Here is a 21,268-nt window from a genome sequence, read left to right on the forward strand (position 1 = left end):
AAGCCCAATCCCCACACCAACCAAGGGCTACAATTATTGCAGCTACTTACCACCTGGCTTATGGAAGCAACAGAGTTATATATTTTTTGTATTCACTTATAAACGTCTCAAAAAATACGGCGGTATACAAATCCGAATAAAAATAGTGAGTAGAAGTTGTGATGTCTCAACTGTTGTTTGTTCCCATTGTTGTTCTCGTCAGCTAACGGGACAGCTGATGAGAACAACAAAGGACAAGCCAAGGTGGACACGTCACCATCTTGAAATCGTATTAAAATCAGATTAGATTACAACAATCCTCGAAAAGGGGGAAGGATCAAACCAACCCAAGTAACTATGGATTAATATGTATCACCAACTTGCCTTTTATTAACCGAAGTCTTGGGAAAACTAACTCTCGATTTAAACTTCCTTTGTTAAAGTTTGTAAAAGTGTCAGAGTATCAGTTTCAAGGTGCGTATTTCTATAACACATTACAGTAAATGTTTACAGATTTACTGACTTTCACAATTTCATCACAGATATACGAATTATCTTCAAATATATAGCATTGACAAGAAGCTACGGATGAAGTTTACACAAAGTCTAATGAATGATTAGCCCTGCGTACGATGCTGTGTCAGCTTGAGCGGAGATACCCCTATTTGCATATTTATATTAGAATTTCGTTCAAATGGAAGTGATGAGGGCGCTGTTCTACTTGACCGTTAGTGTGATTTTTCCTGTTTTTTGGGGGGCAATTTCAGCCCATTTTTCCCAACAAACGATGTCAGAGACGTTTCTATGGTCATATAAAGCAGTTAAGTTTGTGCCTATGAATTTTTATCAACTTCTACGGCTTACTTTTGGTGCTATGTGTGTATTGTCGATCTATGGCTCGCTAAACATAGGCCTACTTTTGGGCTGCCGCAACTACATGCACAGCTGATTCTTGTGAATATTTTACATAGTTAGACAGTCTAATCATTATTGAAGACCCCTAACTTAATTTTATTCTTGTTCACGCCCTGCAAATCACTGCTTTGGCCTCGTAAAGGTCGTACACCGTCCCGCCATCAGAAGACAAGATGGCCGCTTAGAGTGAGGAACGTGTTGCACTCCGCTGACGCCTTGCTCACGTTTACAAATTGTTTAGGCCCAAAGATTGCACAATATCACATATTTTACTGTTGTCAATCCAACTTATGTTATATTTATATTTGATGCTTGGGTTACAATTTCGCGGTAGTCCTCGTAGGCATTGGCTACCAATATTCCATTGGGTAACCGGAGAAGTCGGGCAGTTGCGAACTCAGCCATCGCCAGCGCCGATGGTGCCGACCAACTCGGCCAGTGCAGTGGGACTCGGCCAGGAGAAGTCTGCCACTCGCAACAAAGCAATATGATTGCATACGCATTCTCTTCACAGTTGAATATGCCAAACAATTTTAACTTTTTACTACCATAGTTTTTGTTATTTTGTCGGTTTAATACTACCGGGTACTACGAACATTCAGAAAACAACTCAAAGTCGAAGAGCTCCCACGTCCACCCTGCAAAACATGTACGGTCTGCCTCCGTGTTTCTGCAGATCGCGCGCGTACCGTATTAAAGTTCAGGCAAACATTATGCCATTTCTTCAGTAAAATTCATGGCTTGATGACTCTTAACTAAGTTGCTTCGCCATCTCCTATGACTTTTTAACGAACTTCAAGTGTAACTATGACGAAGACTGCAAAACTCGCTACCACGATCGCGATACACCGCCATCTTTAATTTTACCCAATGTGTGTATATCATACGTGCGTTGAACTGTGATCTGTGAAGTTTGCAAACATTACGCTCATCTTATGAATGACATTTAGATCGCTTTCGTATATAACTTAAGTGAGACTTCAGAAAAAGAAACACTAATATGGAGCATATATTCTAATAGGGTGCATACTGTACTGGCCGACTTCTCTTGTATTCGGTCATTGTCAACTGTCAGTGTCTGTCTGTTTGGAGTCGATGCAGGATGTGGTGGTCGGACATTCCCACGCCTGATTTTACTGACCCCTCAGCCTTTCAAGATAATAATATCTTTGTAAGAGTGGATTTGAGTGACCGTGATTTGTCACAGTTTTCCTTTTCACTGGTAACGGGTAGTATATCACTGTTCAGTTACCATGTTTCAACTCGTCAATGTTGACTGAAGTCCGATAGCATAAAGGCGAGTTTCAGTGCCATAGCGTTGTACGCTGTACACGCGTACACTGGGCTGTACGATCGGCCTTGTAGGGTAACACTAACAGCGCATACATGGCATCATGAAATCATGCCGCAAATATAGGCGCACTGTCAGAAATTCACGAAACTTGTCACAAGCGTTGTTCAATAGCAAGTGGTTTGACACAACAAGTATTATTTTGTTCAAGACCTGTATCAGTGTGTTTCTGGTCACAGTCTAAAAATAGCACACAGCTGAGAGGTATAAACCATCATTGCAACGTACGAATTCAGTTGTCAATTATCATTAGTATTTATTTCTATCATGCATAGATACGATGAAATTACTCTCAAAAGTGTACATTACCTCATAGCATGTTCAATTTCGCATTAAATAATCATATTTGTGAGCTTTCGAGCCCATTTTCACGACCAAGTCGCTCGAACGACGTGTATTCCGACATATTGCTTGTTTACATTCAGAACGAGGCTCTGCAGCCTATTGAATTATGCAAATTTCTATACGTCCGCTCAAGCTGGTGTGTTCCGCTACAGCTAATCGCCCCGCTCACCACCGCGGGGCGATTAGCTGTAGCGGAACACACAGCATCGTACGCAGGGCTAATGAATGATCACCTGTGTAATGCTTGGGAAAACTCATGACTGTGGATAGAAATTCTTTAAGAAAGCTTTCTGTTCCAAGGGCGCTCCTGAATTTAATATTATTATTTCCTTTCGTCGAAATCGGAGGATGGCACGGAGAACGGACCATTTCATTGGCGGAGGGGGGGGGGGGGGGTTGAACGTATAGACCCCAAAACCATTGCCAATGTGTGATAAGGGATGGACCATTAGACCTTGGGAGGGGGTGGTCACAATGAAATTGTGAAAATTTTCTTTTACTATTGTAAATTTCTGAAATTTTTTTTTTCCAATTGAGATTAGCTGTGAAAATTTTTTTTTTTCAGAGTAAATTTCCAGATTTATAATTTTTTTTTAGTTCGTCGCTGTCTGAAGATAAAGAGGGCAAAGATGTGGTGCCAAGCACACCAAGCGGCCATGCAAGCGGTCACGGGGGGGGGAGGTCAGGAGGGGGGTGTCCCCTGCTGCCGTTGGAGCTTTTGAAAAATAGAGATGAAAATGGTGTTATTTGGTGGCACTCGGGGAGTATTTTTGCGGGGGGTGGTCAGGAGGGGGTGTCCCCCTCCTGCCGTTGGAGCTTTTGAAAAATAGAGATTAAAATGGTGTTATTTGGTGGCACTTGGGGAGTATTTTTGCGGGGGGAGGTCAGGAGGGGGGTGTTCCCCCTCCTGCTGTTGGAGCTTTTGAAAAATAGAGATTAAAATGGTGTTATTTGGTGGCACTTTGGGAGCATTTTTTTCGGATTACACATCTTCCTCTGAAACATGGTCTTCTTGCTCCTCAGTAGCTTCCTATAGTTTTGAAAATTGACTATTTTGGTTTCCTGGCTTCCCTTTCTACTGCGTGGTGAAATGCCTACATTCACCCCACCAAACATCATGCATATCTCATGATTTACAATTGATTTTGACAAGCTGAGAAGCTAAAATAAGCTAAATAATATAGTTAAATTTGCATATTTGTGTTTTTAGAGCAATTGTTGCCCTTTTTTGATCAAAACATCTATGTCTCTGTAGCAGCATGTCCAAATTGATTGGATGTGTATAGATGTGTTGAAATTTCAATATTTGTCTTTTTAGGACAATTTATGCCATTCATGGTCAAAAAATCTGTATTCTCTGAAAGGGCTTGTCCAATTTCTTTGAAATTTGCTACACAAAAACGATTATTCATGCAGATTTATTCAGTATTTGCTATCGAGAAACTTTCAAAGTTCAACCCTTTTGTGTGTTTTTGTGTTGGGATTTGTTGGATAGATGGCATTCTACGTAGTGTATTGTTGAATGTTAAAACATGTGTTGCTGTTGTTTTTTGAGGCTGTTTTTTGAGAAAAAAGAATTGAAAATGCCTTTTTAAAAGCAAAATAATACATAATGACTTGATATGTTGTTTATCATTATTGACGTGTTTCTACTTGTTCACCCATTCTTGCATTCATCATTGCAATAAAATGCTGTGAAAAATATGAAACTGATGTGGCCTGCATCTGTTTACCTTGATCTTAAAAGGCAAATACAACTTTCTGTCTTGACAACCATACCATAGTTTCAATTTTTTACCTAGTGTACCTGCTTGGTTTGTACGCAGGAAACAAGTAGAAAACAGGCTCTATAATTTCATAATTTTCAAGTGATCAGAATACAAAAGTCCTGAAAAGATAAGATAATCACAACTTCCAGTATAAGGGATACAGTCACTCTCAATGTATAAATTAAAATTAAAAATGTGCCGGAGGATGTACTAAAAAATACAGAAAGTTGCTTTCTGTCGGTAAAATCTAAAAAAAATTCAAAATTTTAAAGACTTTTGCAGATTTTTTTTTTACGCCTTTGTCTTCTTATTTATTTTTTTTTTTTTTTTGCAAACTAGTTTGAAGATTTTTTTTTCCAAACTTTCTGCTCTGAAAATTTTTTTTCTGTTTTTGACCACCCCCCTTCCAAGATCTAATGGTCCGTCCCTAAGTAAACGTTCTAGCCTTCTGAGCGGTACACTGCGAAATTTTTTGCAGTATATTAGTCGTCGATGAGTTGTGCTGAGTGTCTAGCGCCCTCAACGACAGCTTCGTAAATTAAAACAATTTTGTCTTCACGGGGTATTTGTGATACGGCGATCATTTACTAAAGGCCAAAGTTAAATAGCAAGAATGACGCAAAATCACTTTCAAGCGACTCATACGCCAACATTCAATGCACCGCGGTTTTTTTCGGAATATGGGTCATTCGGAATATGGGTCATGCGCGTGAGCACTGTTAACAGTGGGTGGACTTGATTGGGACGACCGGTGTAGACCGGTGCACCCAGGCCAAGTAAGTTCGTACTTGATTGGGTCGGGGATTCTGCGCGCGCATCTATTCGGGGATCCCCGAATAGCCCGATCGATTTTGGTCGGGGCAGACGACGAATACAATATGGCGGCCACTTGATTGGAGAATCCACCGGACGACCCCGACCACGTGACGGCAAGAACCGGTCATACTCCGGTCACATGAACCGGGGCGTCCCAATCAAGTCCACCCAGTGTTGTGACCTATGACCCTAACCTGATAGCAAACATGGCCAAGGTAAGTGATGTCCTCCAATAAACCTCTGCTATTCCAAAACAAGAGTTTCCGTCACCGTTTTCTAACATTGGCACATACTGAAGGTGAAAACAGACACGTTTCTCGCAGTAAACCACTGCCAGCAAGATGCACTCGCGGCCGCCACGAGTGCGTATTGTTGGGGCATGACTGATGTTGCACCATCGTTGTGGTGTGGCCTGTGATGGCGTGGCGGGCATGGGGAGATCATGGAGGTAGTAGTACCTCCATGGGGAGATGGAGTGATCGCGGGAACAGACTGACCCGGTATCCAGATCTGCTATGTAAATCACGATGGAGGGTGAACCATGCATGGACTGAACTACTCCGCACGATACATTCAGGCATATCCTTATTTTGGACAAAATACGCATTTAATTGCTCTGGTAGTGTCACTACGTATAGTCCATGAGCCAGACCCCCAAAATTGGTCGATTGGTACCATTTGGGTGGGCAAATTCCCCCATACATTTTCTGAAAGCCCGAAATCTGAACTTTCTGAAAATCTTTGGTGGACATGTCTCAGAAGTAGCTTTCTGTCTCAAAAGTTGTTGTCATGGCAACCATACTAAAAATCTTAAAAGTTAAGAATACTATACAAAACTGACTATTTAGTGAACAGCAAAAGATATTTACATGATTTCATGACACATACTGGTACCTCACATTATGGCCTTTCAGTTGACCCCATGACCTTGAACATTCTGGGTCAAGGTCAATAGGTCATGCCCATAACATCTCAGAATTTCTGTAATATCAAGCATTTTTCACAAATACTTTTCTGCTACGTTTACATAACATATAATAGAAACTCAAAAACTTGCTCAACAATAGCCACAGATGTGTGCTCTTTGAAATTAGTATGTTCTGTATCAGGGATGATGTCGTTAGTGAGTAATTACCAAGGCAACCATATGTGTGTTTTCAGTTATGCATGTAGCCTATGAGCCAGACCCAAAATTTTGTCAATTTGCTTCCATTTGACTCGAGTGGGGAACAAAGCCGCCTTTTAAACCTGAAAATCTGAATTTTGAGAAAATCTTCATTGGACAGTTTGCTGAATACGCTTTCAGTGTAAATATTGTTGTCATGGAATCAGCATTCAAAAGCATTAAAATTAAGCATACTATGTAAAATAGATTATCAAATACACGACAAAAGATATTTGATTGATTTAAGAATGCATATCAATAGTTCGCATTGCTTCTTAATTGACCCCATGACCTTTAGATTTGTAGGTCAAGGTCAATAGGCATTGCCTTCAGCAACTTAGAAATTGTTTAAGGTGGGATTTTTTTGCAAATAGCTTTGCAACATTTTTACCAAACCGAACAGTACAAACATGAAAACCTAGTCAGCTATAAGAGCTAATGCGATCTCTTTAAAATACTATGTCTTTAAATATATGTTTTTTATTATATACCTTGTTGACAGGGCGGCAATCACCATAGCAACCATCAATGCATTTTCAGATACAGAAATAGAGCGACATTGGACATACCTTTGCATGTATATTAATGGTTATAAAATCATAACTTTTGTGTGCTAAGTACACAGCAATGTCAACTAAAGTCATATCGACAGTAAGAGAGGTCAAAAGGCAAATATACGAAAGTGTGTTTGATTGTTTAAAAAACAAAATTGGCAAAGTTTTATGTTTTTGTTTTCATGATTGAAGTAACATGTTCACTATCAAAAATGAGTATCTGTGTCGGACCAACGTAGTTAGTGGGAGATGATTATAAGCTTGTCAACGAGTAGACAAGTAGTCTGATCTCAAGAGATACCGATATACTATAACGTTTTCCGGCTTTCATGTTGAGCTACCCTGTATCTCCAGATAAATGCATTTTATTGTTATTTTCCATTGGGGCAGCGCTTAGGTCACATGGGAAAAGCTTTAACAAGAGGCCTAGCAGCCGATAGACTTCTGCTGTTATGTATTGCTTAAAAATAAAAAAAGGTCAGGTTTTGTTTGTAAATAAACTTGTAATACTGATACATCTGCTTATGTTGATTTTAGGAACACTGAACAAGGACATCCTTGCAAATGCATGTATTACTATTATATAATAATGGGCTCTTGTTTTTCATCTCTACCATAAATATGCAAGTATTAGCAAAATTTGAAGAAACTGAAGTAATACCTAGGAACCTTTAAAGATAATTGTGAGAAAATTGTGTTTTCAAACAAAAACGAAAAAAGGCCCAAAAATTTCAAGTACGAAACTTTTCTTCTCAACTTGAATAAACCTCACTCAGGTTGTCCCTAGGAACCCACATAACACATTTCAAAGTTGATAAAAAGGAAGAAATGCTCCAAAATACAAATATGTAAATTTCACCATGATTTGAACAAATCTAACTGAACTCAGCCAAATGAGTTGCATACCAGTATTGAAAGCAATTAGACCAGCAGTTTCAGAGAATAAAACAATTGTTGATAGATGACGGATGACGACGGACAATCCACCTATCTGATATGCTCCACGTCACTGAAAGCGGAGGTAAAAACTGCGTAACCACCTTAACTCCTGAAAAATGATCGCTGTGTCGTAAATATCTTGGTCCAGTTAGTTGCGCTGATTTAATGACTGTCGGTTTCAATGTTACACATGTTGCTACAGCAAGTAGAATTGCAACTTCAGTTCGCCTTTTTTGAATCTATCCGCCTTTTGTTGAAAGTTTTGAATTTTGTCTAGGCATGCACAATACACATATTATGCGCATATAATATCCGAGTTATTAAGTAACAAAGAAATCGTCAACATATAAAATATTCAGCTTCATGCGATATTTCTTATTAAACTGGAAAAGTGAGTTGTGTAAGTAATAAAATCAAACATCTTGAAATTAAACTTCACTAGTACTCCAAGGGAGTGATCGATTCATTTGTTGTACATCCTATTGGTTTTGTGGTCATATACTCACTAATTTTGTCAGACATGGAAATTCACTTAAACTTTGGTGATTAAAATACAATTAGTCACCTTCTAAATAATTTTTAATTTAATATATGTTTCAATAAAGTAAAAAAGATGAAGTGGCATTTCTTTTTTTACGCAATATCATTGTCTCGATTTAGTTTGTGAAAAAAATTGTTAAATCTAACGTAATGGATGTTTCAGAGGATGTTAATCAATACAAGCGGGCGAAAAATGTGCAAATATTACGTCCACGTATCATTTGAGGTGCTATGGCTCACATCTTAATAAGCTTGGGAAACTCGATTTTTGGAAAGGTTTGTTCAAAGCAACCAAAATTCGCAAATTTGAATCTGTTTTACATATTGTATAATCTAGACCGCGGAGAAAAAGTGTTCCCACAAGAAAACACTTAGTAGACTTGAATGTGAAAATTCAGTTCAATCTACTATTAACTGCAATCTGAGTCTAGGGTGTCACAAAGGGATGCTACAAATGTAAATACTGGAGTCTATCAGAAAAAGATGTATAATTTGTGAAAGAACAAAATATGTAATAAAGGGGCTAAACACGAGAACCCCTACATTAAGCAGTAGACTTGAGGCCAAAGATAAGTCTTTGGGAAAATGCTGTAGAGAGGATGATGGCTATAACGTCTAGGGCCTGGGTATTGTAGCAGCAGAAGCACACTGCCACCGCAGCTGCTATACAGTACCCGGCAGAACTAACGCAACAAAAGGCAAGCCTCGGGCAGGCCACAGGCTTGCCCCAGGCAAGCTCAGGCTCACATAGGCTTGCCTGGGTCTGCTACAAAAACCCTTGATTTTACAGAATGCACAGTCTGAGCTTGTGTTTGATAGCTGGCATACCTGTACCAACATTACCTTGTCGTGATTGGCGACAGCAGCTGGAAAATTTGTCGTAGCTTATGCTTCGTTGTTACAATATTCGACAAATATTCGATATCATGGCTAATATGAACACATCTTGTAAGACTGAAGGACAGCCAGGGGCGTAAACAAGTGACAAGATGGAGTTCAGTTCAGATACAGCGCTGTGATGGAGATACTTGTAGAGTTCAGTAATTTTTCCCCACATAAATGAAAATTGGTCAAGGAAGAAAATTGGTCAAGGAAAGAGCCGATACCGTGCAGCAAAATATTTAGAAAATGGAATTCGATTGTATGGTCGTAAATGTCCAGAGTCGTTCATTGCCGTCCACACGACGTTATCGTTCAGCTGTCGTGAATTTGATTCCGCTAGAGCCATTCACATCATTTCCAAACCCGTCGAATATGTTCCGACGAAGGTTCGCCCAGGAAGAAAATATTTTCTTCCTTCGCTATATATGTCGTTTTACGTTTCTGCCAAGTTTTCTTTTAAAAAGTACGCCGAAGTTTTCTTATTTGTTCTTTAAAATGTATGGACAGGCATTATTTCTCATCTCAAAATAGTATATGTCCCAGGACAATAGTTAAAAAAAACACCCTAGCTGTCTTTTTTTTGGCACATTACTAACGCTAGGGTTTTTTCTAGAATCTGAATAACAGAACTATTATTGTTCAGAGTTTTCCACTGACTTTTGACAGCAGGGCGTGACAATCTGGCCACATTTTAGGTAACAGAAAAAAATTGTGTATAGCCTGTCCATTTACCACTCAGGCTTCCGTTAGGAGATGAAGCCATGCAAGTGGTTCTGAAAGTTTATTTTTAATTTACTAAACAACAGACATCAAAACAGGTCCAATAATATTATCATTCAAGGTAACTCCGAAATTTACCAGGTCCAAGGGATATATCAAAAATGACAAAAGCATGGGTAATCTGACAAAAGCAATGGGGTAATCTTGAACCACGAAATACTTTTGGTACCACTTGTCCGGAATGGATACGCGTACCCTTCCAGCTTGCTGCCCCCATCAAAATTGACCCAAAGCGACAAATCTAATACAACGTTACCGGAAATTTGATAAATATCTGATAAACATTACGTCGATGCGCAGTTAGTTTGTTCAAGCGTTTGGTTGACAGTTGATGTCTTGATATCGATGATATAATGCGTTGATATGCAGTCAGCAACAGGGTTACATTGTCCACTGGTTCCGTAAAATTAGATATTAAATGTCTAAACCTTCGCCAATTTCAAAATTAAGACTTTCTACAGCTGAGTAGCATACACACGCAGATCTAGATCACTTAAATTTGATAATTTTCTCTTGATACATTTTCAGAAGCATTCCCTTGTCTTACTTGTTCGGCATCGATTTTCATGATGAGCGTCCAGTTTTTGCTCACGTGTTTCAGACACGTGAGCATATGTCGCAGCGATGTCTGTCTGTCTGTGTCTGTCTGTCTGTCTGTCTGTCTGTTGGTCCGATATCTCAAAAACGGCTTATCAGATCAGAATCAAATCTGGTACATAGATTCAGTTAGCAAATGGCAAGAACTGATTAGTTTTTGGTGGGTGTGGCTTGCATACTTTTTGCTCATTGCATTTTGCCAGGGAAAACGTAGAGGATCATAGAAAGTCAACATAACATTGGTCGTTGGTCATTTGTAATTAGTAAGTTAACGATGAACGTTAATATGTTTGTTTTATTTAGTGCTATTTACTTTTGATCAAGCGGTTCAAAACAGTAGTTTTATTATTAGCTCTATCAGACACATTTCATTTTGTTATCTATCGTTGATATATTTACAGCTGATGTCCAGCAGCATTAAAAACTTATTTCTGACTGGTCTATTTCTTTGTTAGATCAGGTGCGGGCCACGCATATAAAGGTATAAGTACTGGGGCTCAGTACGTTGTTTAAATTGTCACTTTAAAGTTCAGATGTCATGTCACTAATGATTTTGCATTTACGTAAACGTTCGAAAAAACATTAAAATGACACATGTTTCTTTGCAATAGTATGAAAATTCTGAAGATATACATTATTGGTCAATACGTATAGCTATAGCTAATAGCTGTAGGCTGTTAGCTAAATATAAGCTTGTTGATATTGCTTATCATGATAATTATGATGTTTAATACAAACTGGTACCATAAAATACTCTTTCCGTGTAAAAACATACGTAACACCATAGAAATCACCACATTTATTCTATTTTTAACCTTGTTCTTTCATTGACCTTGACCTTTGTTTGAAAAGAGCATCAGACAATGTGGTCAAATTTAATACCGGTAGAAGCCACATGTATCGTTTATCAAAGACAAGAGTGCATCTTTGCTGACAAGAGTGCACCTTGCTTGAAAATGTCAAAAAGTGCACAACAAAAGAGACACTATTTCTGTGCATAGCCACCTGAAATGTCAACTTTCCATGTTTTGAACTTTGACCTCATTTGGTTGTGTACGCCTGACCTTGACTTTAAGGTCACATCTTGAGTGAAAGTTAGAATGTGTAACATATCCTATTTATGTTATCAATTTTGGTATGGACATTTTCATAAAGCAGGATATTCACTTTGTATACAATTGTACTTTCTAAATAATTCAGATGTTTGTTTCTATGGCAACGGTTTCACCCATTACTAAGCTACCAAACCTTTCAGAAAATTGAGCGTTTCAACTTTCAAAAATATATAAAGTGTGAGATTGCCCTCTGCTTGCCCCAAATAGTACCAATTGACCATAATTGGGGCCTGGCTCATAGAGTACATGTATAACTGAAAACACACTGATGGTTGCCTTGGTAATTACTCACCACCAACAACATCCCTGATACATAACATACTAATTTTCAAAGAGCACATATCTGTGCCTATGTCTGAACAAGTTTTTGAGTTTCTATCATATTTTACAGGGATAGAAATACTTTTTTATTTCTTGTGGCAAAAGTTGCCACCGGATATGAAATCTGGTGGCAATTATGAAAAATCGGTGGCAGTTTAACACATTATGTGATCGGTATAATACAACATTTTGTCATTGCCACATACTCATTCTAATTTATAAATTCTTGAAAATATGGTGAGTACACGTCACAAAAAGTCAACCCATACTGCATGCCTCGAAAAAAAATTTCAAACTTACTAACCGTGGGACACGTGAATTTCATTTTTACTTGCCCGAGAGGAAAAAGTACTTGCCCTAAATTTCTAATAACTGTACCAGTAATTTGTAACAGAGAGCAAGAGTTTGGCCATATGAAGTGAATTCAAAGAGGGAAAAACAGATTCAAACAAGAACTACATCTTGTTAAAATGAAGGACTATTAGTATTACCAAATCTGAAATGTCCCAGAAGAAATGTGAGAATACTTTAGTCTTTTCTGTAGATTTTGGCCATTTAGAAAACATCTTTGAATTTGGAATTTTTCCACAACCTAGTCCAAATTAAAATATTTGCATAAGAGTAATAAGATTGTGTGATTTACAATGTGCATGGCTGGCTGCTGCTCTTTATTATAAAGCTGAGATCACAAACAACTGCTCTGCTAGTGTTTATCTGCCAATGCATACGCACATGTACATCTGCAACTCTTTTACCTGTTTACATGTTTGCTCACTGAGCACAGCAGTCTTTCAAAGTTTACTGATAAATGTATTCGTCAAGAGAGCAGATTCAAGTTTCGTTTTCGTTACTCTTCAGTGCAGATTTGTTTTCTGTAAGTGAGAGCCGATCCCTAAAAACCAAGGTCACATAATATGAAACTGTCTGCATCTCACGCACTACGTAGCTGCAATACGTGGCCTCCTTGGTCGACTGAGCCTGTTTCGACTACGATGTAAACTTGTACTTTTTCATCTGGATGTTGATTTACGTTGAACAGTAAGCATTGGCTTTGAATAAGTTTACATCCATTTACAAAGCACATGGTGCAATTACACTATCGCGTGAAGCCGATCGACTGTCATACAACTCATACGCTTGCACAAAGAGAATGGCAACCACTGTCAAGAGCATACCACTTTACGGCACACATACAAAACAGTGAGTTCACTCCGTGTCGTCGGAGAGAACATGTCGCAAAACTCTATTTTTACGACTTTTTGTGTTTTACAACAGCAAGAACGATTATTTTGCGATGTCGGGCGGATTTTCAAGGGTTTTCAGAAAACACTTCTGAGAGTTGAAGGACTTACAATGATTGTAGACGTGTACAGACCTAATGAAATACGTTTTCAAGCTTGAATTGTCCAGAGCTTAGTTAATTCAACCGCTGGTGGACTTGCCCGTCGGACGGGAAGCATATTGATTTTAATTGCCCGACCGCAAAATTCACTAGCAACGGGCGTCGGGCGATAGGAATTTTTGAGCCTGTACTGGCTAATGAATTGCAAGTATTTATTATTATTTAAATCACGCATGCTGCAGTTTGGCTTAGTTTTAAAAATGTCACAACATGCTTTTATCTTGTGCCCTATGACTGCATTATGCGGCTATCACAGAGAACAACAACATGTCAAGTGTACAAAAGCTGCTGTCATCGATATGGAGATTAGCCAATCACAAGTTTGGATTCACGCTATGTTTTCATTCATGCCAAAATGTCGCAATTAGTTTGGTTTTTTTTTTGCTAATGAGTTTTTTCCGCCGTCCGACAACGCGTGTTCCTTCAGTGTTCCTTCATTCAAGCCGTAGGATCGATGACATGATGACCCAAAATTTAGTGGCAGAAAAATACCACCAGAAAAAAATTTTGGTGGCAGATTGACAGTTTTTGGTGGCAAATGCCACCATTGCCACCGATTATTTCGAACACTGTTTTATGTTAATGTAGCAGAAAAGTATTTATGAAAAATGCTCTATTTTATCGAAATTCTGAGATGTTATGGGCATGACCTATTGACCTTGACCCAGAATGTTCAAGGTCATGGGTCAATTGAAAGGCCATGATGTGAGGTACCAGTGTCTGTCTTGAAATCACGTAAATATCTTTTACCGTTCCCTAGAAAATCAGTTTTATCTAAAATTGTTAGCTTTGAAGATTGTAAGTACTGTGCCATGACAACGACTTTTGAGACAGAAAGCTACTTCTGCGACCTGTCCACCAAAGATTTTCAGAAAGTTCAGATTTTGGGCTTTCAGAAAATGTATGGTGGAATTTGCCCACCCAAATGGTACCAATAACCTATCTGGCTCATGGACTAGTATACACATGGAGGTAGTCTCTCCTTCTACCTCCATGGTAATTGGTATACAGGCTAGTATAGCAAACCACAGGCGCATATGACATCTTACTTCACGAGTCCCCTGTGACTCAAACCAATATGTAATGTGCCTGTGGTACCACAGGAGGTAAAACACTTCCAGTAGCCATGTGACTGCAAGTAATGGCTATGATGGAACCAGTTCAGTATACCCTATATTTATTTACAATGTGTGACAACCCTTCTCCCCCCCCCCTTCCAAAAAAAAAGTAAGAAACAAAGCCACACAAATACCAGGAGGAGGAGGATTGGAGCATGGAGGTAGAAATCTTTATTTTACCTCCATCCATGAGTGGAGACTGTAGTAGTCATTCAAATTATCACAAATCAGAAGTCCAGCAATTGAATATTTTTATGTTGAGCTCGAGCATTATCAGTAATTGGCTGCACAAACACCAATGGAATTCAAGCAGGGAGGAGCTTATATACAGGGATGACATGCAAATTATTTTCAAAGGGTTCAAAGAGAAGAGGAGGGACTTACACACAAGCCCGGCCTCCACACTGTTTAATATTATAAGTGCACCACACATATTGAAAGACATGGTAACCCAGGCCAGAAAATTAAGAGCATTGCTGAATACTTAGACTTGCTTGTATTATTGTTTTGTGTGGTGTGGTGACAGATTTTCAACTCTATTTCTTACCCTGTTTCTGACAATATTGTTGTGATATTCTCTTTCAGCCGGTTTTGTATTCTTACTTCAGGAGCTCCTGTTCATGGCGAGTAAGGATAGGTAATTTCCATGCATAATTAATATTTCCACGCATAATTATAATATTTCTTCAGGAACAAGGAATTAAAGCCCATGATTTTTCAACATCTATGTGTGGTTTTGCCCATTTAGTTTTTGTTTGATTTGAAGAGAAGATAATGTAAATAATATCTTTAAGGTTTGTTTAGTCAACAGCAGATTCATTCATATAGCATTATTTTTTATTTTTCCCCAATTTGATAAAATTTTGACCGTGATGACTTAGCATAAATCGAATAAGCAACACCGAAAATAGATGGTTTGTTCTTTGTAGTGTTTAATCTGTGATTAAGTGTGCTGATCAGTGTCTCCTCTACATATAACCTAAAATGTACCCAATACCCTCTCTGCCACTTGTGAGCCAGCATATGTCTAAATAAGCATTCTGAGATACTTGGCTTCAGCCTGTCTGTGTCAGTTCAAATGAAAGACTTAGACGTCATTACCCTGTGCTCTGTACTTCTAGAAAAAATGACTATTCCTTTCTGTTCAATGATCTCACTTACGAGATGGTTTAATGTACTCCAAAAAACTTCACCAATGATATTTAACCCTTTTCCTGCCAAGTCCATATTTCACCATCAGGTCAAGATGGTTAAAATTAATGAAACACAACATATTCCATATGGTGTATTTTAACATAATACTGTACATTTGAAGGCTGTTGAAAACATAAATACTGTAAACTTGATTTTTTTGACTAAAGATGCTATAACAGACCAAGCCAAGTGGGTGAAAATACGTCATGTTTTGGCTCAATACCGCTTTTGACTGACTTAGCTGGTGGGGAAGTGATACTGTCTAGCAGGAAAAGGGTTAAGTGATTCAGTGAAGATTTACTAAGATTCTGCTACTTCTATGGTTTCTTTACAGCTTTAGCCCTGAAAGGGATTGAGTATGAGACCAGTGCTGTCAACCTTCTGAAGGGAGACCAGGTGAGACCGTGATTTCATTCTTTACCCAGAATAATTTAATCGCCTTCAAAATGATAAACAATGCATGGGAAAAAATGACACAAATTTTGATTGCAACGCTGCAGCTACTGCATTTTACCTGTGAATGAAAAAGTATGAGATGACCTTGTCCCTCTAATCAGATTTGAGTTCCATTAAGCATTCAGAGTTGAGTTGCATTTTGACAGGTAAGTCTTGATTTATGTCATTATTGGTAGAATGTAAACACTCGTGCTCTGAAGCTTCTTTGCAGAGGAGACAAAACATATACCTGGAAAAGTTCACAGAAAATCTGATTCTTGCCATGAACAAAAGCAGAACTTCATCCAAACACTCGGTGTTTTTGAAATTTTGCACTAACAGAGCAAGCCAGTAAGTGATGATAATTCCAAACAAACATGAAAGACAGCTTTTTGATGTAAAATTGTCACTTCCAAATACAGTGCAACTTGGACTGTGACAGATTACTTTGCTTCAGCTTAAAGGGACAAAGTCAGCCATTTTTCATGAATTTTGGTTGATACAAGATACTACTTATATTGTTTGACATGATGAAAGATACTGAATGCATCAGTGACCATGCATTTTACCCGGGTTTTAGACATGATCAATGAAACCATCGCGAAAATGAATTAATGGTTATGACCATTAATTCATTTTCGCGATAGTATCGTTTATCGTGTCTAAAACGGGGGTCAAACATATGCATGGTCACCCATTCATTCAGTATATTTCAACATGTCAAACAATTTAAGAAGTATCTTGTATCAAACAAAATTCATGAAAAATGGCCGACTTTGTCCCTTTAAAGGATGATGTATTAAGAAACTGTGCCCTATGTTTACCTTTTCTTTCCGTGTCTGTAGCTTGGAGATCAATACTCTGGCACAAACCCAATGCAGCAAGTTCCAACACTGGATATTGATGGTGTCCGACTAACACAGTCTGTAAGTCAGTTTTGTGAAAGTAAGAATATTTTAACCTGTACATTGTTGATACTAGTGTGTTCTGTTGGCTAAATTGATGTAAACTGAACTAACGCTTTCACTGTAATGGTTTAGCCAAATCCATTGTTTTTTAGGGTATGTGGAGCATTGTTATTGTACAATTGAATTCAAGTCCAAACATAAATCCAATGAATAAACATAAACATAAATTCAAATGTCAACACACTATGTAGCATACAGATGTACAGGCTGAGTTGACAAACCACATAATGGATGCTTCCATAAGCTGTGTGGAGGAGATCTAACAAAGAACAGAATAGTGTGAGTTGATATACTAGTGTGTTTGTACAGACAGTGAATCAGTAATTATGTTCTCTGGTGCACAGCCATTTCAAAAGATGCATTGATGCAGACATGTTCGATACAGGGCACTGTGCCACAATAACATTGTTACTGAGGTCCGTTCTTAAAGTTGGGTGAAATGCTTCAACTTTTAAGTTTCTCTTCATTAACAACACAGTGTATAACACAATAAATTAATGTTCCTATGAAATTGTTCAAAACTTACTTCAGTTGTGCTGTTTGATATTGTAAACTTTCTCTGTGTTGCAGCTTGCTATTTTGGAATATTTGGAGGAAACTAGACCTGATGCACCAATTCTACCTAAGGATCCAGCCAAGAGAGCTGTGGTAAGTCACAGTGATTTAAACCTTCCACCAGCTTTCTAATCATTACCAACTGTTAATCTTAAATCTGTTTACATTTATCAACGTTAAATATAATCAAGATATTTTCAAACCCGATTTCAGGTTCGACAAGTATCCGAAGTCATAGCTAGTGGAATCCAGCCTATTCAGGTATGTTATTTATCATGTATCTGTGCACACACCAGGCAGTGTGATTTAAACACCGACTGGCTTCACATCATGACCTTTGGAAGTTTGCAGACCCAAAATTGGCCTATTTGTTCTTGAATCAGGGAATTTGCCATCGAGGCCAGTAAAAAATGAATTACTGAATGATTTAGGATGACAGCATGATCACCAGACTTCATTTTGGTACCATTGGTGAAACTTTGTAGATTAACAACTGTCTTGTGGTAAAATTTGTCAGTTGCATAAGTGTTTTTCGGTGTTCTAAATGTTATCATTTGATCAAGTCGGTAGGATGGTACTTGGTTTGCCCAGCTCACCCTGACCAATAACAACATTTGTGATATAAGAACCAAGAGCAGATGAATAATATTAACGGCTCTGATTCCAATACAGAAAGTCGGTGGTTGAAAATGTTTGAATTTGTAAATTCAAACACAGTACCTAAAAAGTTTATCTTCCAAACGATACCAAACCTGTTACACATGCCTCTGATCAAGTCACAACATTTCGGACATCACACACACTAATGTAAATGACAAATTCTACTGCAGTTGAATGGAGAATATGCCACAAAATTATCCTACTCACATACAGAGCTCTCCATGGCACTGCTACCTCTTATAAATCTGACGTTATTCTCATAAAACCAGCATCCCATTTATTGAACTTCACTGCAATGACAAAGTCCCGCTGCTTCGTGCATGTACAACATGAAACCTATGATGAACATTTCTGTACATGTGGAGCTCTTCCAGTATTGATCAAGTTGCTACCAGAACTTCATTGTTTATCAACTTCTTGAACAGTTTGAAAAAGAGCTTGAAATCTACCCTCTTTGGAAGAATTTTTCCTTCACCAGTTCTACAACACTTTGAACAGCAGATCATACAGGATTCTAGCACTGCAAGTTCAATACTTTGATTGATTATTTGCAATCATTTTGGAACACAAAATGTAGTTTCATCTTATTTCTGTGGGGTGAATTTTCATTTTTTTGTCCAGAATTTATCAGTGTTGAAATACGTCGGCGATGAGAAGAAAGCTGAGTGGGGAAACTACTGGATTGACAAAGGATTTCAAAGCCTGGAAAAGATCCTGGAGACCACTGCTGGAAAATACTGTGTCGGTGATGAGGTGTCAATGGCTGATCTGTGTATCGTACCACAGGTATACAACGCAAACAGGTCAGGTTATGTGCTAGTTCTCAGTCACCCTCAGTCAATGTTTTGTGTATCATACCTCACTGTAATATTCACTGTGCCATTTCAAATCTATCGCTAGCCTATCCAGAGTCTTCTTTGCCCTTCCTACAGCTTTCGTAGCAAAGCAAAGGCAGAATTTGCCTCAGAGAGAGATCTTCAAACTCTTGCAATTTGGCAAATTTTTGCTGACCTACAGCTTGAATTTGAGTGCAGAATGTCTCCTTTTACACCCATGACATCTCCAAATACAATAGAAGAGTATTCTTATAGGTCGTAAAATTTCCTAGATAAATATATTCATGTATGCAAAGTGACTTAGTGAGTATTGCTTTAGTATGCAAATCAGTCTATGACGCATCATTATGGATGGAGAATCTTTAGACAAATATCTGTCACTCGAGGGTGCTCTCCATGCCCCCGTCCCTTACTTGGCAGAGTGTAGAGAGCGCCCTCGTGTGACAGATCTTTCAGTCACAGCCTAAAATTGTGCACAATTATACCTGAAGGGTAGAACTCAAAATGACGCCATTTCCATTTATACATATACTATTTTATTGCCAGGTTCAAGGTTGATATGTCCAAGTTCCCGATCATCACAAGAATCAACGATACCTTATCTAAGCTGGATGCATTCGTACAGTCTCACCCATCCAAACAACCTGACTGCCCCGACGATCTCAGACAGTGAAATAGTTTGCCAGTAGGAGTGTAAAGTTGAAAGGTTGTTGGGTCATGAGAATCTTTCATTAAAGAACATTTGATTAAATCTGCAGAGGTTTACTCAAAACGGGCCAATAACAAGGGTATTTTTGTTTTCTTTTAATAGGCTGAAAGCATGATTTTCCAAAAATATTCTGAGAAAAGAAGTAAACTAGTTTCATCTTTTTAAAAGTAGTGTGTCACTCATCTGTGATCAGCTGTGGAAATATTTTTGAGCGGTATGTTGTACTAGTTGTTTTCATGTGTTTACAAATTTTATTGCATAAAGGAAAGGGCATATTTGGAGTTTTGATGATGAGTAACAATTCTGTATCAGCAATCTGTAGTTTCAAACTGAAATACGTTATTGAAATTATTTTGTGTATCTGTGTGCTACAGCAGTGGTGACATCTTATTTCAACATCCATCAGAAGTACCATTCTGATATCAAACAAATATATTAGATATGTAATAAAGTATTTGAGAACACTGTGTCATTCAAATTCATTTCTTTACTTTCTTTTCATCATATGATCTGTAGTTTTCTAGCATTTCCTTTTCTGTAAATAGGAATCATTTGTTGAACAAGACTTCAAAAATGTTTGTATTTGCACACTTATTTCAAATCGCAGTTTATGGTTAATAGTGGCTAAAGTATTTGGAAGTTGGTATTGAGGTAAAATCGTCCATGATAAACCCACTTCATGATACTGTGTGTATTTATCAATGTTATTGTGATCAACGTTGTGAGTCTTGACTGCATACAGGAGCAGCATTTGTGCTCTATATTCATCGTACCTTTTTCATCAGAGACCCCAGCATGGTTTATTTTAAGAAATCGGAAGATATTTTGACAAAACTAAGCCTTTTAGAGAAAATTGACAGTTGTTCGCCACTGTTCTCCGGCTGAGCTTTGAAAAGCTTTCCCTCTCCACTCTACCCACCAGGAAATTTCACTCAGGCCCTGCCGAATGCCTCCCACACTTTCCCCATCGTCAAAGCTCCCCCGCCCGTCTACTGGAATGGAAGGAATTACATTTTCCCCCGGCCCATGATGAAAAAATTATTCGTTCCCGTTCACCACCCGCCCGTTCATACCAGAGGAAAATGCCCACTTGTCTGCCGAGAAACCGCTTGTAAACACCTGATTTTTTCGCGGACAGCTTCATGCTGCCGTTGCCTGCGTGATTGACATTGGCGGATGTACGTTTTCATCACGCCCTCATCGGCGAGTGAAGTTAATCTGTTCCTCAAAGCTTTGTGACTATCCCAATCGAAATGTAATGCCCTCTGATGGGTCTTTTGCATGTGGTAGAGAAGGCTCTACAGATAAATCAGAGTTAAAATG

The 21,268-nt window shown here is 38.4% G+C and overlaps 1 protein-coding gene across 1 annotated transcript; it reads left to right on the forward strand.

Moving 5' to 3' along the window:
• Positions 1-5,254: 5,254 nt before the first annotated feature.
• Positions 5,255-20,423, forward strand: LOC139149492 (maleylacetoacetate isomerase-like). Its single transcript, XM_070721269.1, has 8 exons — positions 5,255-5,390; positions 15,174-15,225; positions 16,117-16,178; positions 17,063-17,143; positions 17,756-17,833; positions 17,954-18,001; positions 19,022-19,203; positions 19,783-20,423. Exons 1-8 carry the CDS (start codon positions 5,382-5,384, stop codon positions 19,907-19,909), a joined length of 639 nt encoding a protein of 212 aa, XP_070577370.1. The 5' UTR covers positions 5,255-5,381; the 3' UTR covers positions 19,910-20,423.
• Positions 20,424-21,268: the final 845 nt, after the last annotated feature.

This window comes from Ptychodera flava, chromosome 14 (genome assembly GCF_041260155.1).
Source record: "Ptychodera flava strain L36383 chromosome 14, AS_Pfla_20210202, whole genome shotgun sequence".
In the NCBI taxonomy this organism is placed as follows: Eukaryota; Metazoa; Hemichordata; class Enteropneusta; family Ptychoderidae; genus Ptychodera; species Ptychodera flava.

Coding starts and splice junctions, on each gene's coding strand:
- LOC139149492 (XM_070721269.1), top strand. Junction 16,179..17,062: donor ACCTTCTGAAGGGAGACCAG/GTGAGACCGTGA, acceptor CCGTGTCTGTAG/CTTGGAGATCAATACTCTGG. Junction 17,834..17,953: donor ATCCAGCCAAGAGAGCTGTG/GTAAGTCACAGT, acceptor ACCCGATTTCAG/GTTCGACAAGTATCCGAAGT.